At 41.9% G+C, this 17,118-nt stretch overlaps 1 protein-coding gene across 1 annotated transcript; it reads left to right on the forward strand.

The window, feature by feature from the left end:
* The first annotated feature begins 2,479 nt into the window (after window positions 1-2,479).
* LOC120044260 (avidin-related protein 3-like) lies at window positions 2,480-8,323 on the forward strand. The gene is made up of 4 exons (XM_038988867.1): window positions 2,480-2,820; window positions 7,065-7,278; window positions 7,759-7,879; window positions 8,083-8,323. Exons 1-4 carry the CDS (start codon window positions 2,614-2,616, stop codon window positions 8,114-8,116), a joined length of 576 nt encoding a protein of 191 aa, XP_038844795.1. The 5' UTR covers window positions 2,480-2,613; the 3' UTR covers window positions 8,117-8,323.
* The last annotated feature ends 8,795 nt before the right edge of the window (window positions 8,324-17,118 follow it).

Raw genomic sequence — 17,118 nt, forward strand, 5'->3', positions numbered from 1 at the left:
AATAAAGCCACATACAAACGCTTTTTTGCTTTCTTGATTAAGGCAGCTCCAAAATACTGGTATTTCAGCCTAGCTCAGTGCTTTCTGTGGTGGTGGTGCAGCCAACATAAAATACGGAGCTTAGAGGTTGGTAATGTTCTCTAGATCCATCGTGATTGGCTTAGTGTTCTGTCACTCATGGGGACACTATGTCACCACAAAATCTATGGGAGAGCTCGAAAATTCAAGCCCCTTGGGTGCTGCCATAGATTTACATTAGAAGTGCCCATCCAAGAAGGCTCAAGGTCATTGGCCACAGATAAAATGATGGTTATATCTACCGTAGCTTTGATTGTGCTGATCATGTCAACATCATACTTTCAAAATCTTAGCTAGCAAGCTAGTCAAGCAGTCATCGTCATGAATCAAGTTGACAATCTACTGGCAAATCAAATCATTTTCAAACCTTGTCATATGAAGAGAAATTATAGATAAAACGTATCTGTGCTAATCGGCCATTGGACATAAATATTACACAACAAGTTGGAAATCGCAAATTCAACAATGAGTGGGTTGGAAGGAATCAGTGGCTAACTGCAAGCATTGCAAAGCAATCACTAGCTTGCTATTCAGTGGAGTGGGTGTGCAGTCCAAGTCTGGGTTTAAGGGTCTCTTTTCCAAGTTTAAAAGGATAAACATTCAACACCATGGGCCAGAAAAGGTTGAATACATTGGCCATGCTGTCAATCCAGCATGACTTCTGCCGCGTTCAAAACAATTGGAAACTCAGAACTGGGAAATCTCAGACTTCAGTGAGTTCAAGACAACTGAGAACTCTGAAAAAACTAGCTCTGACTGGGAAAATATGTTTTGAACGGTCATCCAACTCAGAATTCCAAGTTGGGAACTCTAGAGTTGCAACCTGAAGATCACTGACGTCATGATTCAACCTTGTTTTTTTTCCAGAGTTCCCAGTTGTCTTGAAAGCACCATGAATCCAGAGAATGCCACACTTTGATGACAAAATTTGCCCCCAAAGACCTCAGCGCCGCCTTCCTGTTCAAGAGAGCACAGCACAACAAGGTGAGTTCAAAAATGTCTTGTATGCTGTTGCATAAATTATATAATATGCCAGGGAGATATGTATAGTGTAGCTAAGAAAGTAATACTCAGTGTATGTTGTGTAGTAAGCTGTTAGTAGCTCATGTGCCTCACCATAATAATTTGGTCCCTTTCCACCTCATAATTTAGCCTAATGTTCTGACTTGGTGGTGCACATGTAGCCTATAGCCTGTTTTAGAGAAATGTAATCATTGAAAATTTTCAGAGCTTTCATTGTCTGCTTATATGCCCCCTTTGTTTATCCCATGGTTCTGACTTGGTGTACAGAAGAATACTGTAAGAACGGCCCATGCTCTGAATTCTGTCGCTGTACATTTCAGAATTGCTGAACAAATAGTTATATTGTCCATCCTAGCTCGCTAATTAATGTTGTCATCAAAATTACGGATTGCCTATTATCCGCTCATCGTCCCCTTATGCCATAGTTTGTATATCTCAATTGTCAGTAGAAACCCCATTTGTTTAAGCAAGTCAGCCATATCAGCTATGTTTTTTTAAAAGCCAGTAAATGAGGCTGAATGAACTGTTTCGCTGCCAGACAAGGCTCCGCTGATAGCCAGGTGTAGTGGTGGTAAAGATTCACTCCATGGTGCTGAAAAGAACGCTCTGCTGTTGGGACAGCTTTATGTAGGCCCTAACAATTTGTGGGCACCGTTATAGTGCAATTCATGTATTGTTCAGTGTTGTGTTGTGTAGTGGCTTTGCTGGCATGCATTTAAAATATATAGGTTTTGGTTTGCCCCACCAAGATTTATATACTAAAATCGCCACTCCTCATCAGAAATGTATATATTATTATTCAGGAATATATGTCTATACTATATTACATTATAAGACCATTGAACAGCATGACATATCCCAGATTGTGCCTTTTATTAATATTCTGAATATCAATTAGGTGGTGTCGCCTGCCATGTAAAACAACCAAGAAAAAGTTTTCAATTAAAGATGCACGATTTAGAAATCGCTTCGCCATGTCTTTCCATAACTAAAAATATATTTTCAGCCGTTTGAAGCTGGCATACAAAACTGAAAGTAAAAGACACAAAAACGAAACTTAAGAACCGGAAGCATAGAAATAGCGCACATAGAACACATATACCCCTTCTTAGACTTTCAATGAGAATGACAGATCTATAACAAAATGTCTATGTGAATTTCGTTGGGTCGCCCAAAAAGTTACATATTGCAGCTGTAAATATTGACATTTTGCACATTATAAAAGGCAAGCTTGTTCATTTGATTTGATATCAAATATCGAACAAAAATCAAAGTGACTTCTCCACTGACTCAACCTGAAGAATAAGGGATACTCTTGCTAATAGGACATAATGTCCTGATACTATTATGATGGTGATTTATCTCCCAAGTGTCGCACTTACGTTTTCTGAGGGAAGTTTCTGTGATCGAACTCAGAATGATCCCACTGACTTTCGAAATCGTGCGCCTCGACATCTGAATTCCTAGGGATTTCTTCTACTTGAGTCTGATATACACCGTTGTGGTCCTCATATGTATTCATCGAAACGATTTGTTGGTCGTGATGGTCGGCGTCGCTGTACACCGTGTTATCATACCACTCTCCTCTCGGATTCTGTCGTCTGTACAAAGCATCCGGAACAAGAGTCATACATCGGGTTAAAGATGGGGGATTTAAAAGCGGAGTATCATCGACAACAGTTGATGGCAACGGTTGGGGATCAACCTCCCACTGCTCAGGTGCGCTCTCATGACCTTCGTCTCTATTGGGTGGGGAGGAAACCGCGGCTGCCCTCATCATGAGTGTGTGGCTTCTGGGTGGTTCCAACAGTCTTTTCCTAGTCTAGTCCTGGTTCTGAAACAAAAATATGCACCAAATAGCTACCAATACATCACTCTTGAGCAGTCACAATAAATTAGGGGGAGCAAATCTGATGTAAACCGATGTAAACTGAAATCCAAATCAATTGAGATACTTTTGTCTGTCAGCTAGTGGTAATCAAAATGGGGTTTTATTTTTCATCAACTCATCTCCAAAAAGATGTGTGATCTATAATGGAGAAGGCCCTTTTAACATGTCAGACAATCCCTGTTGTGTGATCTAGTGGAGCAGGTACCCATATATAACATGTCAGCTGCAATAATTTTCGTCTGTGAACTGCCAAATTTTCCATGATGAATTGAGGCTGTCTGTTGAATCCCAACATCCTACTTTTGGGCTTTGGTCCACTTCAAAAGCAAACAGGGCTATCAAGACTGGTGTGTTCTGTAGTGCAGCAGGTAGCGCATTATGCTAATCTAATGTGACACACTATCCACGCAAACACAATTTTGTCTATGCCAGAGAATGTAACTCATTTGGCCCGACAGCTTTCTCGTTTCAGCATTGAGCATTGAGAGATATTTCATTACCGAAGGTTGTATTTAGATTCATTACTTAAATGTTATGTGCTTGGGCACTGATCTTGTCTTGTGTGAGAATTGATAACAAATCATATGTATGCAATCTTGCTTGCACCCATCGGTGGCAAATCACGCAGTTTCGCAAGGCCCCCGCAAGGTTTTTGTAATTTGTTGTTTTTGCGGAAAACAGCTAACTGCCTGCAATTATATACATTTTGCCATGGGGCAGAGAGAAAATGTTGAGATGTATAGCTAATTTCCTGCTAATCTATATATTTTGCTATGAGGCTGAGAGAAAATGTTGTAGTTTTAAGGCTAATTTCCTGTAAATCTAAACATTTTGCAATGGTTTATGACGTGTTCATATTGGGGAGAAGGACCGACGTTCAGACCCTAACAAATAATATGTATATATATTTATAGTATTAGTGGTACATCAGTGGCACCCATTCATGCCATTATTTTCAGTGGATTAGATTACAATAACACATCTGTGCCTATATGGGTTGTATATGCAGCTTTAACAAATAAAAATCATTGAAGTTGACAAAGAAAATAGGAAAAGTACAGAATAATGTGCTGGGCAAATCAGTGAAAAACAACAAGAGTTCAGAGTCCAGGTTATTAAAGGATCCCTCTGGTTTAGCCTAATCAATGGCCTTGCATGACCCTTAGATGCAAGGATCAATGGCTTTGATTATTGGAGGAACACCTCTGTCATAAGTGTCGAACGCCCACACTGCTCAATGCTGCTTGATGGAGAGCCCTCCGTGCCTGGTTACCAAGGTGCTGAGGAAAACATTTCCCACAAAATTAGAGTGAAAATGTGAAGTTTATGAAACAGAGTATCATAATATAAATGGAGGCTACTTAACATATGTTATATCACTGGGATATGAGAAAATGTATAATGAGTAATGGTGGTATAGTCCTACATGCTGTAAACATGTATAGACACAGAATGCCTGATATTTAAAATTAACTAAGCTGCATAATTAATCTTTTGAAGATCTTCTTTGAGTATCGAAGACAATGTAACTACCACATAACAATATACAAAAATACATTTTTTCCAGCTTCACACGATTCTGTAAATCCATCACTGATTATAATGCTGTTTCTGTCTGTCTGACAGGAAGCTGTCTGGCACACACCCTCCCACCCACCCACGCACGCACGCACGCACACCCCACCTAAAGCAATAAAGTTTGATCGTCATATTAAAATAATTTACCCCATGTGAGGCCAGTCAAGTGTGTTTCACTCATTAAAATATATAGTTTTTTTTAAAGAAAGACCATAAAACCATAGTGTGTAATTTCCGTCAGTTAAATTAAGACAGGATATTGAATTTTAGTGTAAACTACTACCCATCAAGCCCAAAAGAACCACCATCTATTTCAAAAGTCACAGTTCTTGAGGTGGGGTAGAATATGCCTAGTCATGGGAAAATCTGAATAGCGTACTCCTTCCTACTGCTCAAAGCCCATTGGAGGATAAGGTCAGAGGGGAGGGACCTCTGGCTTTCTCATCCAATGGGTTTTGAGAATGAGGCGAGCCGAGAGGACGCTTGGAGTATGCAATTGAGATTCTCATATGGTGTTGATTACATAAGGTGACTGGCAAGTCTTTATCGCTTTCACAATGTGCTCACTGCTCTACTCTGACTGACACATTTACCCCTCAAGCCTTCAGTAGAATATAACCCAACGGAGATTGTCTGGTATGGGGTTAATTAGTGAAAATCAATTTCTAATAATTTTGATATTGGATAAGCTGTCCGAAAATAGTTAACCACATCACCACACGATTAACCTCATGTTACTGGTGAGGTGATGCGACCAAGGAATGTATCGGAGTTGGTCCATTTACCTGTGAATCAAAATTGCATTGCTGTAGTGGCCTACCAATTTCAAAGACAGATTTCCGAGTGCTATATCTATGTGAGGAAGATAAACATACGTAATGTTAGTCCAGTCATACATTCACTAGGGAACATGGTTCTTTACAGTTTAATTAATGTTTGTTATAGGTTGTTGACAATTATGCTTTCCAGCTTTCATGGAGTGATGGAGTAACCTTGTTCAAGTCCAATAAAATAGCACCCTCTATTGATCAACATAACACATCGTTTTCTGTATAGATTGAATTGATGATGCGTATCAAATATATGCCCAGGATGATATAATGCTGAATTTATCATCGTCCATAGCTAGATTTCCATTCAATTGGCGACAGATTATCATGCGAATATTCTAAAGTCTGCATGAATAAAACATGTGCATTTTCACACCAGAGACGTGTTTACATCAAATGGACTTGTTGCGGATACAAGTCTGTGCGTGATGACATAACTTTTGTGGTTAAATTCCCACGTACTGAATAAAAAATACAAGTTAAATGGGTTTCCGTTGCATTTTCAACTCTACTGATGTTTTTGTCACAAAAGAATGTTGCGTTACGTAGCCAATGTGCCCATTCTGGTATTGGCACGTGCACTCTAGCCAAAACGATGACATTATTATGGACAAAAGAGGGATATTATTTTATTTGTCAAATGTTAGTCAATCATTGATATCACCAGAATAAGACCCTCGATATTTATTGGAAAGGAGCGTCAAGCACATACCGTGCACTTTCACCACCCTGTGAAGTTCATCATCATGTATTTCATATGTAGCCTAATAAAGTGCATGCTTCCCCGACGAGTAGTAGTGGGAGGACCACACACCATATCATTGCGTGAATCACAAGTTTACTTCGATATGACGGTTATTTTATGAATATTTTCGCATAAAGTCGTTTCCACCGACATTGCTCGCATAGTTAATTTTACCGGCACAAAAGATCCACCATGTCTAGGTTATTTTGTTTCGTGGAAATTGTGAAAGTTTACCGACAAAATGTTCTGTTTCCATCAGGCCTGTTATGACATTTCCTATCCGACGTACCTTACTCACATAAAACGTTTGGATGGAAACCTGGTTCATGTTCGAGATATGTCGAGACGGGTGTACTGGCCAATCGGTTAACCTACAGCCAACAAACTAGAAACTCTTGTGAGAGGACTTGTGTTGACAGAGAAGAAACACCTGCTGCAAATGTTCAAATTAGGGGTGAATTTCAATAGTCCTCTTTTCCTCAATCTGCATTGATTTTTAACTGCTGGTAAGAAGTGACAGCTAGACTATTGAGATCTACACCCTGTTCATGAATTAAGTCTTGTTAGAAAGGGCAGGTGCTGATTGGTTTGGGGGAGTGTATAGTAACTTGGTAAATCAGTATAAGAAGGGAATGAGCTGTTCAGCAAAGCAACTTGAAATAATCAAACATGAAGAGTTTTGTTGCAAAGTATATCAGTGTCCATGCTGTGATTTTGGGACTGCTGCTACCTCAGGTAAAAATACAATTAATCAGTGGGCTCCACTATTACAATTTGAGCAGTGTAACAATACAGATCATGTAGTAGATAGAAATCTGAGACTTGATTTTACTTCCTGTTTTAAATATACTACGTCATGAAGTGTGTCTGCTATTATTGACACAGTAGTGGTGACCTTATTTTGCATGTGTTCTTCTAGGCAATCCCATGCAATGTGACGGGAGTGTGGCGAAATGAGCTGGGCTCTGTGCTTGATATTGAGGCGGTCGGTTCTGAGCTCCGAGGCCTTTATCAGAGTGCAGTGGAGACTGCTCCAGGAGTCACGGGTCCAGAACAACAGGCCAAGTTACTGGGTGTGACTAGTAATCGGGGTCTGCGAACCTCTGTGGCTTTCTCTGTGTTATGGGAGGCAGGTGTGTAAACCCTGGAATGTGTTCAGCAAGGCAGTTTATTTTTATTTCACCTTTATTTAACCAGGTAGGCTAGTTGAGAACAAGTTCTCATTTGCAACTGCGACCTGGCCAAGAGGACGCAAAGCAGTTTGACACGTACAACAACAGGGTTACACATGGAATAAACAAACATACAGTAGAAAAAGTCTATATACAGCATGTGCAAATGAGGTAGGTTAAGGGAGGTAAGGCAATAAATAGGCCATGGTGGCAAAGTAATTACAATATAGCAAATTAAGACTAATGGTAGAGATACTGGGGTGCAAAGGAGCAAGATAACTGCAGCATAATGTTGTGCAATGTTAGGAAATCTATTTTGTACCACTAATTGCACCACTTCTATCTCCAACCTTCCACAATGTGGCCCTAGTCTCAATCTGAATGACCTTGACTGTAACAATGGCTGTGATGCAATTGCATCGTATCGCCTGTCCCCCCCAGGTTCCTGTAGCGCTTGGGTTGGTCAGTGTTTCCAACTGCCTGATGGGAAGCGAGTGCTGAAGACCCTGTGGATGCTGCGCTCTGTGGCTTCATGCCCTGCAGACAACTGGAAGAGTACCAGGTAGGCTACAGCTCCTCACTACTTAGCATAGGTTGTGTGTGTGGGGGGGGGGGGTGTTACTGTAGAACACAATTGCCCTTCACTAAAAGCCTACTGCCATGAGAGCTACAGGGGAAAACTCAATGTTTTTAGAGCTAATTCCTATATGGACATTGAGCATATTTGTATACCATTTGTTTTTGAGACTTTCTTTTTATCATTAGGATGGGAGAGGACACTTTCGTCTTCATTTCCTGAAAGCAGAATGTACTGATCATCTGGCAATGTTGCATTTGGTTTGCTGCCCTCTACTGAATTTTCTTTGAACTCTCCATAGAAATAATCTGTTTTATACTCCCTGAGCTGATCTCTCATCCATGCCATAAACTATGAAACTTGTTCAATTCATGAATAAAAATGTGTTATTTACCTTGTCTTGCCTGACATAAATAAAAGTTTAAACTCAGATGGGGATATGTTTGTGTTTATTCTCCAACAAACGGTCTGTCAAATGAACATGGGTGGTACCAAAGTGGGATAAACTATTGTTTCAGACATTACAGAGCACTGGTGCATTAGGCTTGGGTTTCTATGCCAAGGTAACAAACCTATTGACCACGTTTACATGCGCACAAATTTCCTGTACTGTTCAGGGTACTTGTGTATTCTACTTGAGTTGACGCATATAAACATATCCCGTTTACATTGACCCGAAAACTTGTATTTAGATTTTTGGCGGGGGTGGGCTACTGTGGCATGTACAAATCTTATCCAGTTTGCTGTTTTTTGCAGGGTGTGCAGGCCCAGTTTTGCATATCGTGGGTTCTGTGATGTCATGTGATGGTCAAACAAATCACTTCAAAAAGTAGGCTACCTGTGCAGGTCAAGCCACCGTAAATTATTTTGTTGATCCTCTGTCCTGTACCGTAGCTTAGTGGCTACCTTCACCCCTAATTTAGAGAACTTTCTACTTATTGAAATTTCAGGTAGGCCATAGTTAGGCCTACATGTAGCTTCTGTCAACTTGTTGCCCCAGACATGAGTGCTCACCAGAATGTCTTGCATTGATAATTATTGCATTAGTAATCACCAGTAAAGTTGCCTGTTTCATTTAGGCACTGGGGTTGAAACCGGTGTCTTGAGCAAAATGGCCATGTCATGTTTGACCGGTTTTAAGGAAATTAAAAATAACATGACTTGTCTTGGGTGCGTTTTGTGGTTGATACTGTCTGCATAAGTGTCTACACATGCATTTGAATTTTCTCGGTGCTGAAAAATCCTTTCTCCACTCCAGTTTCCAAGATGAATAAACATTTTACTGACAGAAATGCATATTTCTGCAGGAGTAAAATGCTGTATGTGAGATGTTATAGGCCTACAGTAAGTGTTCATATTTCAGTTACTACTCTATTTAGCCCATATGAACTTGAGGAATATTCTGTTTATTCAGGGTTACTCGTTAGCGGGAAATCAAAGGTGTGTGTAAACAGCTTATCCTGAATAACACCTAAAGCGGGATACTGTCCATGTAATCGTGGTCAATGATTCCGGTCCCTACACACTGCATAGGATATCTTTATCCACAATAGAGGTACACTATAAACCTCTAATTACATGGTGACTCATCTTCAGTCTTTGTTTTTATCATGTAGTTTTTAAATACTATTAGGTTCGCAATAGATTAACCAATGTGCCACTGGATTATTTGTCAGCATTTTGTACAATCAAGCAACTGATTTCAGGCACTTCTGTAACTTGTCGATGCAAATCTTTATTTAATTTTATTCAATGTACTCAGTGACTGTGATAAAACATTTATTGACCCATTTGACCTTCCAAAAATGTCAGGTGTTCTCATGTACAAACACGCCCAGTTCTCACATCTCTGTGCTCACCACGCAAAGAGCAGGAAGCCACTGAATGAGTTATGGTTGAGTATCATAGACTTTTTGCTTAGGACCCAAGCGCATGTTGACCGTGTCCCATTTCTGCAGCTGTAGTGTGATCACACTGGAGAAATGATCAAGGCCTGTGACTCTCATTGTCTAAAATATACATCATCGTAGCGGTGTTCTTAATAAGTACTGCACCCCTGCTGGATGCACTGTCAGCCCCTGCAACAGTATATCTGAAGTAGTATGCTCCTCTCACTGGTGCGGTGAATTTACCTGTATCAGAGAAGAGACATAATCACCATCCTTAATTCAACAATGTGGGTTACTGTGCTATACTTTCATGTGCTATAATTGAAAGTCCAGTGCCTCTGAAGCTCATTGTGGTGGCTCTACATACTCATTTATAGGTCCTTATGAATATATGATATGCTGTGTAGATTATCCCACAGCAAGAAGATATGGCCTAATACTTTATAAAGATTTAAAACGATGCAATATATTTGCTGTATAAGAAACACAACAATGGATAGGGAATATACAGATGAATGCAGCAGGGTAGCTGTGGATGTACTGTAAGCATCTCCGATGTTTACATCTACTCACTTGTAGATCAGGTCATAATAGTAAATAATAGTAAATGTCGTTGAGGAAGGGTCCAAAGTAGCCACCAATTCATAAAGATGCAGAGAATGACACCTTTGGTGTGTCTGTGAGCACAATGTCATCACAAGGTAAAAATGTTGTGGCACAACTAATTATCGATGCACGGATTGTTACGCTACTGTAAAGTCAACAACTCAAAGCACTATATGTAATGATGGCTAATGTGTACACTTCTCCATACATGAACTTGCTTTCTTCAGCTCGTCAACCTCTCCTCTAAGCTCCACCACCTCTGACTCCTGCTCTTGTAGCTGGATCTCAGTGTTGTTTGACCTGGTAATAAGGACCTCCAGTTCCCGGGCTTGAGCTAAGGGAAAGATATCACACTTCCTCCCATGACAACATTACCAAATAACATCTGTGTAATCATGTATTGTTCTCTTTAGCAGTACCACAAACCTTTTTTTGTATGACAGAGGTCATTTTTGACTTAAATGTAAAATAGCACGTACCATAATGTTCCCTCCACAGTGCTACTACTTCAACTTTCTTCAGGTTATCCACCATAGCTCTCAGCTTCCCCACTTCTGCCCCCTGCTCCTCTAGCTGGATCTCAGTGTTGTTTGACTTGGCATTAAGGGCCTTCAGTTCCCGGGCTTGACCCAAAGGAAATATATCACAATTAATACACTAACTCCCAACGACAACATTACCAAAAACCATGGTGTTGTTTTTGAGATTAATCCTTTAATTTGTTCTCTTCAGCAGTAACAGACTTTGTATTGTTACTGCCAGAGGAGATTGTAGACCTGTAAACAAGAGGGTCTGCACTGTGTGTACGTACCAAAATGCTCACTCCACAGTTGCACTACTTCTGTTTTCTGACGTGTCAGGTCCTTCTTCTGTTCCCCGGCCTCAGCCACAGTGCTGTTCAGCCTGACATCAAGGACCACTAGTTCCTGGGCTTGCAATTATACACATTTTGCTATGGGGCAGAGAGAAAATATTGCAGTTTTAAAGCTAATTTCCTGTAAATCTAAACATTTTGCCATGGCTTATGACGTGTTCATATTGGGGAGGGGCCCGACCTCCAGGGGACCCTAACAAAAAAACAAATAATATATATATATTTATAGTATTAGATCAGTGACACCCATTCAATGTCATTATTTTCAGTGGATTAGATTACAATAACACATCTGTGCCTATATGGGTTGTACATGCAGCTTTAACAAATAAAAATCATTGAAGTTGACAAAGAAAATAGGAAAAGTACAGAATGATGTGCTGGGCAAATCAGTGAAAAACAACAAGAGTTCAGAGTCCAGGTTATTAAAGGATCCCTCTGGTTTAGCCTAATCAATGGCCTTGCATGACCCTTAGATGCCAGGATCGATGGCTTTGATTATTGGAGGAACACCTTTGTCATGAGTGTCGAACGCCCACACTGCTCAATGCTGCTTGATGGAGAGCCCTCCGTGCCTGGTTACCAAGGTGCTCTGAGGAAAACATTTCCCACAAAATTAGAGTGAAAATGTGAAGTTTATGAAACAGAGTATCATAATATAAATGGAGGCTACTTAACATATGTTATATCACTGAGATATGGGAAAATGTATAATGAGTAATGGTGGTATAGTCCTACATGCTGTAAACATGGATAGACACAGAATGCCTGATATTTAAAATTAACTAAGCTGCATTATGAATCTTTTGAAGATCTTTGAGTATCAAAGACAATGTAAATAAACTACCACATAAAAATAAACAAAAAGCTCATTTTTCCAGCTTCACACGATTCTGTAAATCCATCACTGTTTATAATGCTGTTTCTGTCTGTCTGACAGGAACCTGTCTGGCACCCCCCCCCCCACTCTCCACACCTAAAGCAATAAAGTTTGATCATCATAATAAAATAATTTACCCCATGTGAGGCCAGTCAAGTGTGTTTCACTCATTAAAATATATAGTTTTTTAAAAAGTAAGACCATAAAACCATAGTGTGTAATTTCCGTCAGTTAAATTAAGACAGGATATTGAATTTTAGTGTAAACTACTACCCATCAAGCCCAAAAGAACCACCATCTATTTTAAAAGTCACAGTTCTTGAGGTGGGGTAGAATATGCCTAGTCATGGGAAAATCTAAATAGCGTACTCCTTCCTACTGCTCAAAGCCCATTGGTGGATAAGGTCAAAGGGGAGGGACCTCTGGCTTTCTCATCCAATGGGTTTTTACAATGAGGCGAGGTCATGCTTGGAGTATGCAATTGAGATTCTTTCATGGTGTTGATTACATAAGGTGACTGGCAAGTCTTTATTGCTTTCACAATGTGCTCACTGCTCTACTCTGACTGACACATTTACCCCTCAAGCCTTCAGTAGAATATAACCCGACGGAGAGTGTCTGGTATGGGGTTTATTAATGAAAAAGTGAAAATCAATTTCGAAAAGCTGTCCGAAAATAGTTAACCACATCACCACACGAGTAACCTTATGTTACTGGTGAGGTGATGCGACCAAGGAATGTATCTGAGTTGGTCCATTTACCTATGAATCAAAATTGCATCGCTGTAGTGGCCTACCAATTTCAAAGACAGTTTTCAGAATTATATATATTTGCTAACTTGCTAGGCCTGCTACCTACCTAGAGCTACTTGGAACCCTACTAACTCCACGACTGGTCTATCGACGTCACCGCACGAAGAGGCAAAAACAGACTTACCCCCATCGCGACGTCCCCCAAAGGCTAACTTGCTAGCCCCGGTCTACTAACTGCTAGCTTGCCTCCCGCGGTCTGCTAACTGCTAGCCCCTGCTAACTGCTTGCTTGCTAACCCGGTCTGCTAACTGCTAGCTTGCCAGCCCCGGTCTGCTAACTGCTAGGTTGTTTAGCCCCGGCCTACTAACTGTTAGTGTGTTAGCATCGGCCTGCTAACTGTCTGAATCGCCGTGTCCCCAGTCACCCCAACCACTCACTGGACCCATATGTTCACTTGGCTACGCATGCCTCTCTCTAATATCAATATGCCTCGTCCGTTACCGTCCTGGTTAGTGATTACTGTCTTATTTCACTGTAGAGCCTCTAGCCCTGCTCAATATGCCTTAACCAACCATGTTGTCCCACCTCCTACATATGCGACGACATCACCTGGTTTAAACGTCTCTAGAGACTATATCTCTCTCATCATTACTCAATGCCTAAGTTTACCTCCAATGTACTCACATCCTACCTTACCTTTGTCTGTACACTATGCCTTGAATCTATGCTATCGTGCCCAGAAACCTGCTCCTTTTACTCTCTGTTCCGAACGTGCTAGACGGCCAGTTTAGCCGTACCCTTATCCTACTTCACCTCTGTTCCTCTGGTGATGTAGAGGTTAATCCAGGTCCTGCAGTGCCTAGCTCCACTCCCACTCCCCAGGTGCCCTCAATTGTTGATTTCTGTAACCGTAAAAGCCTTGGTTTCATGCATGTTAACATTAGAAGCCTACTCCTTAAGTTTGTTTTACTCACTGCTTTACCACACTCTGCTAACCCAGATGTGTTAGCCATGTCTGAATCCTGGCTTGGAAAACCACCAAAAACCCTGAAATCTCCAACGCTAACTATAAAACATTTCTGCGAGCAGGCCTTTCTAATCGACCTGGCCGGGGTATCCTGGAATGACATTGACCTCATCCCGTCAGTAGATGATGCCTGGCTATTCTTTAAAAGTGCCTTCCTAGGGCCTCCCGGGTGGCGCAGTGGTCTAGGGCACTGCATCGCAGTGCTAGCTGCGCCACCAGAGTCTCTGGGTTCGCGCCCAGGCTCTGTCGCAGCCGGCCGCGACCGGGGGGTCCGTGGGGCGACGCACAATTGGCCTAGCGTCGTCTGGGTTAGGGAGGGTTTGGCCGGTAGGGATATCCTTGTCTCATCGCGCTCCAGCGACTCCTGTGGCGGGCCGGGCACAGTGCGCGCTAACCAAGGGGGCCAGGTGCACGGTGTTTCCCCCGACGCATTGGTGCGGCTGGCTTCCGGGTTGGAGGGGCGCTGTGTTAAGAAGCAGTGCGGCTTGGTTGGGTTGTGCTTCGGAGGACGCATGGCTTTTGACCTTCGTCTCTCCCGAGCCCGTACGGGAGTTGTAGCGATGAGACAAGATAGTAATTACTAGCGATTGGATACCACGAAAATTGGGGAGAAAAGGGGATAATTTTTTTATTTTAAATAAAATTTAAAAAAAGGTGCCTTCCTCACCATCTTAAATAAGCATGCCCCATTCAAAAAATGTAGAACTAGGAATAGATATAGTCCTTGGTTCACTCCAGACCTGTCTGCCCTTGACAACCACAAAAACATCCTGTGGCATTCTGCATTAGCATCGAACAGCCCCCTTGATATGCAACTTTTCAGGGAAGTTAGTAACAAATATACACAGGCAGCTAGGACAGCTAAGGCTAGCTTTTTCAAACAGAAATTTGCATCCTGTAGTACTAACTCAAAAAAGTTCTGGGACACTGAAAAGTCCATGGAGAATAAGAGCACCTCCTCCCAGCTGCCCACTGCTCTGAGGCTAGGAAACACTGTCACCACTGATAAATCCACTATAATTGAGAATTTCAATAAACATTTCTCTACGGCTGGCCATGCTTTCCATCTGGCTACCCCTACCCCGGTCAACTGCCCGGCACCCTCCACAGCAACCCGCCAAAGCCCCCACCATTTCTCCTTCACCCAAATCCAGATAGCTGATGTTCTGAAAGAGCTGCAAAATCTGGACCCCTACAAATCAGCCGGGCTAGACAATATGGACCCACTCTTTCTAAAATTATCTGCCGAAATTGTTGCAACCCCTATTACTAGCCTGTTCAACCTCTCTTTCGTATCGTCTGAGGTTCCCAAAGATTGGAAAGCTGCTGCGGTCATCCCCCTCTTCAAAGGGGGTGACACTCTAGACCCAATCTGCTACAGACCTATATCTATCCTACCCTGTCTTTCTAAGGTCTTCGAAAGCCAAGTTAACAAACAGATTACCGACCATTTTGAATCCCACCGTACCTTCTCCGCTATGCAATCTGGTTTCAGAGCTGGTCATGGGTGCACCTCAGCCACGTTCAAGGTCCTAAACGACATCATAACCGCCATCGATAAGAGACATTACTGTGCAGCCGTATTCATCGACCTGGCCAAGGCTTTTGTCTCTGTCAATCACCACATTCTTATTGGCAGACTCGACAGCCTTGGTTTCTCAAATGATTGCCTCGCCTGGTTTACCAACTACTTCTCTGGTAGAGTTCAGTGTGTCAAATCGGAGGGCCTGTTGTCCGGACCTCTGGCAGTCTCTATGGGGGTGCCACAGGGTTCAATCCTCGGGCCGACTCTCTTCTCTGTATACATCAATGATGTTGCTCTTGCTGCTGGTGATTCTCTGATCCACCTCTATGCAGACAACAGCATTCTGTATACTTCTGGCCCCTCTTTGGACACTGTGTTAACTAACCTCAAGACGAGCTTCAATGCCATACAACTCTCCTTCCGTGGCCTCCAACTGCTCTTAAACGCAAGTAAAACTAAATGTATGCTATTCAACCGATCACTGCCCGCACCTGCACGCCCGTCCAGCATCACTACTCTGGACGGTTCTGACTTAGAATACGTGGACAACTACAAATACCTAGGTGTCTGGTTAGACTGTAAACTCTCCTTCCAGACTCACATTAAGCATCTCCAATCCAAAATTACATCTAGAATTTTGCTTCCTATATCGCAACAAAGCATCCTTCACTCATGCTGGCAAACATACCCTCGTAAAACTGACCATCCTACCGATCCTCGACTTCGGTGATGTCATCTATAAAATTGCCTCCAACACTCTACTCAACAAACTGGATGCAGTCTATCACAGTGCCATCCGTTTTGTCACCAAAGCCCCATATACTACCCACCATTGCGACCTGTACGCTCTCGTTGATTGGCCCTCGCTTCATACTCGTCGCCAAACCCACTGGCTACAGATTATCTACACGTCTCTGCTAGGTAAAGCCCCACCTTATCTCAGCTCACTGGTCACCATAGCAGCACCCACTCGTAGCACGCGCTCCAGCAGGTATATCTCACTGGTCACCCCCAAAGCCAATTCCTCCTTTGGTCGTCTTTCCTTCCAGTTCTCTGCTGCCAATGACTGGAACGAACTGCAAAAATCTCTGAAGCTGGAGACTCATATCTCCCTCACTAGCTTTAAGCACCAGCTGTCAGAGCAGCTCACAGATCACTGCACCTGTACATAGCCCATCTGTAAACAGCCCATCTATCTACCTACCTCATCCCCATACTGTATTTATTCATTTATTTTGCTCCTTTGCACCCCAGTATCTCTACTTGCACATTCATCTTCTGCGCATCTACTATTCCAGTGTTTTAATTGCTATATTGTAATTTCTTCGCCACCATGGCCTATTTATTGCCTTAACTCCTGTATCTTACCTCATTTGCACTCCAAGTATATCAACGTTTTGTTTTCTTTTTGTTCTACTGTATTATTGACTATGTTTTGTTTATTCCATGTGTAACTCTGTGTTGTTGTATGTGTCGAATTGCTATGCTTTATCTTGGCCAGGTCGCAGTTGCAAATGAGAACTTGTTCTCAACTAGCCTACCTGGTTAAATAAAGGTTAAATAAAAAAATTAAATAAATAAATATCTATGTGAGGAAGATATACAAACGTAATGTTAGTCCAGTCATACATTCACTATGGCACATGGTTCTTTACAGTTTAATTAATGTTT

This window comes from Salvelinus namaycush, chromosome 3 (assembly GCF_016432855.1).
Source record: "Salvelinus namaycush isolate Seneca chromosome 3, SaNama_1.0, whole genome shotgun sequence".
In the NCBI taxonomy this organism is placed as follows: Eukaryota; Metazoa; Chordata; class Actinopteri; order Salmoniformes; family Salmonidae; genus Salvelinus; species Salvelinus namaycush.

Bases quoted from the DNA above. Each gene is read 5' to 3' on its own strand.
- LOC120044260 (XM_038988867.1), top strand. From the start codon at position 2,614: ATGTATTCATCGAAACGATTTGTTGGTCGTGATGGTCGGCGTCGCTGT. The intron at 2,821-7,064 runs GTGCGCTCTCAT...GTGTTCTTCTAG, and splicing joins ATCAACCTCCCACTGCTCAG to GCAATCCCATGCAATGTGAC. The intron at 7,880-8,082 runs GTAGGCTACAGC...TTTTATCATTAG, and splicing joins GACAACTGGAAGAGTACCAG to GATGGGAGAGGACACTTTCG.